This window comes from Pundamilia nyererei, unplaced genomic scaffold, assembly GCF_000239375.1.
Source record: "Pundamilia nyererei isolate P.nyererei 1_Seehausen unplaced genomic scaffold, PunNye1.0 scaffold00026, whole genome shotgun sequence".
In the NCBI taxonomy this organism is placed as follows: Eukaryota; Metazoa; Chordata; class Actinopteri; order Cichliformes; family Cichlidae; genus Pundamilia; species Pundamilia nyererei.
This window is the reverse complement of record NW_005187427.1, coordinates 3,795,676-3,802,078: the sequence shown is the minus strand read 5'-3', so window position 1 is coordinate 3,802,078 and position 6,403 is coordinate 3,795,676. Positions and strand designations below refer to the sequence as shown.

General features: G+C 38.6%; 1 protein-coding gene across 3 annotated transcripts; it reads right to left on the bottom strand.

The window, feature by feature from the left end:
- Positions 1 to 413: 413 nt before the first annotated feature.
- On the bottom strand, positions 414 to 6,255 carry snx12 (sorting nexin 12). 3 transcript variants are annotated; one of them, XM_005727811.1, is made up of 6 exons: positions 5,844 to 6,255; positions 4,311 to 4,406; positions 3,902 to 4,026; positions 3,495 to 3,585; positions 2,943 to 2,953; positions 414 to 821 (listed from the first exon to the last, which is right to left on the bottom strand). In XM_005727811.1, the coding sequence occupies exons 1-5, from the start codon at positions 6,006 to 6,008 to the stop codon at positions 2,948 to 2,950; spliced, it is 483 nt and encodes a 160-aa protein (XP_005727868.1). In that variant the 5' UTR covers positions 6,009 to 6,255; the 3' UTR covers positions 414 to 821; positions 2,943 to 2,947. The 3 variants fall into 3 exon arrangements, with proteins under 3 accessions (XP_005727868.1, XP_005727867.1, XP_005727866.1); XM_005727810.1 differs by lacking the exon at positions 414 to 821 and adding an exon at positions 915 to 1,203; XM_005727809.1 differs by lacking the exons at positions 414 to 821; positions 2,943 to 2,953 and having other exon boundaries at positions 3,483 to 3,585.
- Between the last annotated feature and the right edge of the window lie 148 nt (positions 6,256 to 6,403).

The window sequence follows — 6,403 nt, the reverse complement described above, 5'->3', positions numbered from 1 at the left end:
TGGGAACAAATGTTTTTTTTTGTGCCGGGTTGCTGGTAACAAATTGGCTAAAGATACCTTTTAAATTGGCTTTCATGTGTAAACAACACTAGCTCATTGGGTTAGGTGCCTTTTTATGCTTGAATTAATCATAGCTCAGTGTTAAGTAGTTCAAAAACGAAAAGAAACTATTCCCTGTAAATGCAACCAATGTCCTGGCCTTTCAGAAATCCTGAACAACTAATCCTCAAGTCCACTTAAAAAAAAAGAAAAAGAAAAGACAAGAACAAATCTAAAGATATAAAGAATAACTTAAGACCTGCCAGCCTACAATCATTTAATCTCCTCTGACTTAATCTTGCTCACTGACCTGACTTTTTTTTCCTGATTTTTGCTCCCATTTCTCTGCTGTAAAAGTCAAAAGAGACAGCACACAGCAGGCAGCAGGAAATTTAATTAGTGGACAGAATTAACAATGAAGTTCCTGCAATGATGGAAACGTATTAATACACTTCACGATAATGCTGAGAGAAAGAAGAATACAGGTGAAAAGAAAAGAAAAAAGAAAATCAAGCCTCATTTTATAGCTCAATAAACCAGATGCTGTTACTGCCTTTAAACAATGAATGTCTGTTCATATAACAAATCTCTTATCACAGTGCTTAGACATGGTTATTTGCCCAACTCAACAAGTATTTGTGAAACAATCCTGTGTAAGAGCATGTCCAGAAATATCAAACTCAGGGGAGAAAACAGCGACTGGAGTGACTGGAGTCGCCATCATTTTTATGATGCTACATGTTGCTTGACTTTGGGAGGTCATCATCAAAATCACATCTCAGCTAGCAAAAGAAAACAAGAGCAAGAAATTACTTTCTTTTTAAAGTAATCGAATGGAAAAAAAAAAAAGAAGAAAAAAAAAGAAAAAAGACAACATTCCAAAAACAATCATTGTAAACAAAAACAAACAAACAAAAAATGGCTAAAAAGATATATGGTTTTCCTCACTGATTATTAGATCAAAAATAGTGTACATACAGTAAGTGGAATGACTGAATGAAGATACAACATCAAACAATTTATACATTGGATCTCTTAAGTTTCATTCCAGGAGCAGAAAGCTGTGTTTTCTCTACATCGTTGACACTTATGAGGTCTGACATCAGCTTTATGACGTGATGTAGAAATAAATGTACACGGGGCAGGTGCAGCAGACTGTACCGTCTTTGCAGTGAGAGAGAAAGAGAGAGATTAAAAAAAAAAACATGAGAAATGATACACCAACGTGCAATCGACAGTGTTCTTTGACTGACACTCTTTTAAATAGAGCCTAACGATGCACGCTGACTAATGTGATTATCTGCAGAAAGCATCACATGATGACCAGATGAGGCTGGGTCCATACAGTATGACAGCTCCTGTTCTTTTGCATCATTTTTCACCAACTAAGCTTTTCTCAGATCATCATTACTTTCATTCATCATTACTTTTTAAACGTTTATTTACACAGGTAGTCCCGTTGAGACGCAACGTCTCACTTACAAGACAGACCCGTTTAATCTCTACCATGCAGTTTTTAGAGCTGCTTGAGCTTTACAGCCAAACAGTAAAAAACACTGAAGAGAAGTGCAACACTGGGGTGTCTGTCATTTAATAGTAGTATAGATATATAAGGCAATAATAAGGAATTACCCTGGACGTGCAAACTTCTACTCTTTACTTGCATCGGGAGATCAGGAGAATTATTTCTACTCTAAAACCTTTCTGGACTGAAAGATAAGTGACTCTTATTCAATCAGTCAGACAGGTAAAGAAGTTGTGATTGCAAATCTAATACAAGCTTAACATGGTACATTACAGAGGAGTTCATGCAGTTTCCATAAGCGAAGTGCTTTCCTGAGCTTCTGTGCAGCACATGCCACCAACAAGCATCATGCAATGTAGTTGGGGTTTTTTGGGGGGCCAAAATATGCCATGATGCTGTCCGTTTTAAGACTTATGTGACCAATAAGCAGCTTTTTTTTTTCTTTTGCTGCCATATGTATGGACAATAACTTAAACCGATTTAGTTCATTAGTCATAAACTTTGTCTAATGAACTGCACATGTAAACATTTGATTGGTACACAAAATGCAGGACATACTGTGTCAAGGTTTACATGATGGTACAATTGGCCGATTTGTTTTTCAGACGTAGATATTTCTGTACAAATGTACAGTATCCAAGTCTGAAAAGAAACAAACAAACAAAAAAAACCCCCATCTTAACAAAACAAAACAAAAAAAGAAGATCAGAATCAACAGGTATAGCAACATAACTGTGATCAGAGTCGTGTAAGAGAGTTTGATCAGCGAGGCTAACACAAATGTACTGCAAAGAAAGCGTGCAAGTGTGCCATGCAGCCAGGGATTAGTGTGATTGATAATGACAGTGTATCTGAATTAGTTTGACAAGAAATGTCTTAAAAGAGCTGAGGTTGTAGGTGATGTACAGTATTTAATCCCTATTAAACAATAGTTCACATAACTCATATACTAGTGGTGGTTTGTCTTTCCACTGGCCTGATATTTGTGGAATGAGAAACATCTGCAAGCCAGTTTAGAAGAAACACATTAACTTCAGCACTCTTATTAAACCCCATTTACATTAGTGGTTACTGTTAGAAAAGAAACGCTTGAAAACTGGCTTGCAGAGTACCGTTACCTTTGCAACACACCACAATCACATTATCCTTTTTTTTTTTTGGGGGGGGGGGCATGTTTTTATAATGCACCAGAGACGACGTCTGGCTGTATTTACAAAGTGAAATGACAGATTGCAGTCAGATCTCTGTTAACATGTGGTATTAAGTTTTGTTTTACTGAAGTATCTGTGAACTATCGCATTTGGTCTTGATAGTGCCCATGCAACCACCTTTAATTCCAGAAAGCTCTTAGAGACAGAATAAAATAAAGCAAACTTACTTCATTCATACCTAAAAAATAAAACAAAAACAAAGAACAAAACAGGATCAGAATTCTCATTTACAGTCTGCATACATCCTTATGGTACACATTAGCTCCAGCACACATATTTAGACGTTATTCTACTTTATTCACATTATATTACAATCATGAATATATGACACTCAGCTGTGGAAAGTCTGAATGTATCGTACACCGTTTCCATTCCTGCAAATTACTATTTAGTGCCAAATATTAACGATATTATGAATGCTACTGACAGGTGCTTTTCTTAATATACAGTTATAAAATAAACGCACACGGAAGAGAGGAGTCAAAGTTGTCTGAAACAGCGTCAACATGTTCTATGTGTTGCCGAAGTTAATGCTCTAACTCCAAGATAAAGACTATATGACTTTGTAATAATATCCACAGAGTGAAAGAAAGAGAGACAGACAAAGAGAGAGATTAAGAGAAGTTAGGAGGGAAGAGAAGGCAAGAGGCAGTCCATTCTACAGCCCCAACAGTTTAACCCCCAACTGCCCGTATCCCTCAATAGCCCTAGTGTCGTACTTTTCCAGGAATGTAGTTACGGTCAATGGTTTCCTCTTGAAGAAACATGTGAAGACAGCGCTCGTTCTGGGCCAAGGGGTGACCTGCAATTCTATACAGAAACACAGAAACAAACATTGTAAACTCACTCTCTGCTCATTTTAAAATGCTTTTCAGGAACGCTGTGGAAAAGCAGCCATGGATTTGTTGCTTGGTTCTCCTTTCCCAGGCACAGATTAGATTAAGCCTTGTGTTGGGCTACACAGTTTTGACAACAAACAGCTCACTAAAGTGGATAGAAAAACTTAAAGAAACGACAGCAATGGCTTTGATACAAGTTCAGCGATAGAAAAAACACAATGACGTCTTGCTCGCGTCTCCCTCCACCCAAGACTCCCGCCTATAATGTAATTTTGTGACTAACTGACCTGTTGATAAACTGTTCCAGGCCCGATCTTCGCTCCTCAATGAATGACTCGTCAAAAAGACCCTCATCACTGCGAAAGGGCAACTGTCTCTTCAGGGCCTTGCCCGGCAGAGGTGGTACAACAATCTGAAGGAGGCAGGGGTCGACACAAAGAACAGAAAAAAAAAGAAAAAAAGAAGGAGAAAAAAGTCCACACTCAACATGAAACAAAGTCAACACCGTAGACATTTCCACCGCCAAATTTGGGCCCTCATAACAATTTTATGTAGAATAGCCGTGCAAGCGCATGTAAACATTTTAATCACCATATTTTTGTTTCAGAAAATAATAATAATCAGATTACTTATTTTATATGGTCAAGTCACACAATGCAATCTCTGCACTTGCATTGTTAATTATTATTCACTCACCTTACTGTCTCTTTCCAGCTCATTCTTTAACCACTCAAAGTCGCTGTATCTTCTCCTCACACAGGAGTCCTTTAATTTGAAAATGGGAAGGTTCGTCTACAAAGAGAAGGCAAAAAACAAAACATGTTGGTTAATTTGAAATGCAATCATCTGCATGAGATGGCAACTGATATGTAAGGAAAGGACCTGCACTACAATTCCAACTATTATCAGTTTTCTTCCCCTATTCCTTCCCCTTTAACTCGTCTTTTATCTGGCTACAAATCAGTTCTGCTAATAACTGGCAAAGGTTTGTTCTGTACAGAAAAAAATTAATCTATACTTTGTTTATTTAAAAAGCAATTAAAGCCACTTGTAAAAGCACAGATTATGACTGCAGCGACCCTCTGCTTTCCACTATTGATCCCAGTGAGGGTTCAAATATTAATTGGACTGATATGGCTTTTTGGTAATTATTAGTTAACCACAGGCCCCTGACCCAATCTTCCCTACCATGGTCTATTACAATTTTCAAGCACTGAGAACAGTAAGTTGTTCATATTGTGCAAGGCAGACTCTCCACAGTGCCACAAAATGATGATTTGCAGGAAAGGCAGGCACGTTAACATTCAATTACACAATTATAGTGCGTCTGTGTTGTGTCACTGAATCAGCTTCCTGAAACGTCCTTAGAATTAGCTGTGTTAGTGATTTCCCACGTCTCACATTCTTTTAAGCTTAGCCGTCTTTCTAGTGAACAAGTTGGTTAAAACTTGTGACTGTTACATTAAATTTGACTTACACAATTTCACAACAGTCAAATAAAAGCCACTTTACAGAGAACCGTAAACTACCTTGCAATACTATAGAGAAAAACCCAACATTTAACTCGACCGATATTTCAATAATCACAAAACACTTTTATGCGTTTTGCTCTACGGTTTTTAGAAAAACACCAACACTGTTAGCCTTTTTCATTCAGCTTTTCTCTGAATATCAATATGAAACTGTCGAAGAATATGTACGAATAACGTTTGGTTACTCCTTCATATATCCAGATACTATCCACTGATGTATTTAGCTCTAGAAATCCAGACAGACAAACAATGTAACATTAAATCAGTCTTAATTTACTTTACAGCGCATTATCACATATAGCTAGCAGTTAGCTTCCCGGAGTCTGCTGGAAATTCCTGGTTTTGTTTTAATGTTTTATTTAGTTTCCTTTTACTTAACGCAGACTAGCTCACAAACAATACTGTAAGCTGAGGAAAAACTACGGTACTGACTTTGAACTAGTGACACTGCTTACATTCCCGTAATTGCACCTTAGCATACCTTCAAGAAACTTCTACATGTTAGCTAGGCCGCTGACAGTCCCAGCTGCTCGATTTTTACTCGCGCCCCACCTCGAGCTACTCTACGACGAATAGCGACAACGTAACGGCACGGTGACCGTGGCTAACTGGCTAGCATCGGTACTGTAATTAAGAGTTAGCTTAGCGCCAAAAGCTAATGCTGCAAGGTGTTTGAGGTTTACGCCTCGATACCTACCCTCATGCGAACTTCGTAAGTTGTGTAACGGCCCCGTCCGACTCCAACGATTTGTGGATCATAAACGTCTATCTCCAGGAAATTGCTGGGGGGACCGTAAGCATCAGTCAGGTCCTGGGGCTTGGAATTCAACCGGCGAGTGTCGGCCACCACAGGATCTGACATTTTTTCGGGTTGTGATTTTCAGACGACCAACGGAGAATTAGCGTCAAACCAACTAAATACACAGTGAAGTCTTAAATGTCATCTGAAGACATCAACTGCTTTCGATAGCTGACCGCTTCAGCTGGGGAACTAGCCGACTTGTGTAGCTCTCTTTGCGGGGGCCAGCCGCCTTGCGCCCTACCCTACCCTTCTTGAATCAGAAAAATGCGTTGACTCAGTTCCGTACTGTGCGGGACACTCCGCACTCCCTCTAATGGACACACAGATATTGCTGATTGTACTGGGTTTCTTTTATACCCATCGCTACAGTAGAGCAATTCACAGGACTAAAGTTTTGATGAAAAAACACAAAACAAAACACAGTATTTGTATTTATTTATTTATGTAAAAAAAAA

Bases quoted from the DNA above. Each gene is read 5' to 3' on its own strand.
- snx12 (XM_005727809.1), bottom strand. From the start codon at position 6,008: ATGTCAGATCCTGTGGTGGCCGACACTCGCCGGTTGAATTCCAAGCCC. The intron at 4,027-4,310 runs GTGAGTGAATAA...TGCCTCCTTCAG, and splicing joins AGCTGGAAAGAGACAGTAAG to ATTGTTGTACCACCTCTGCC. The intron at 3,586-3,901 runs GTCAGTTAGTCA...GTTTCTGTATAG, and splicing joins CTGGAACAGTTTATCAACAG to AATTGCAGGTCACCCCTTGG.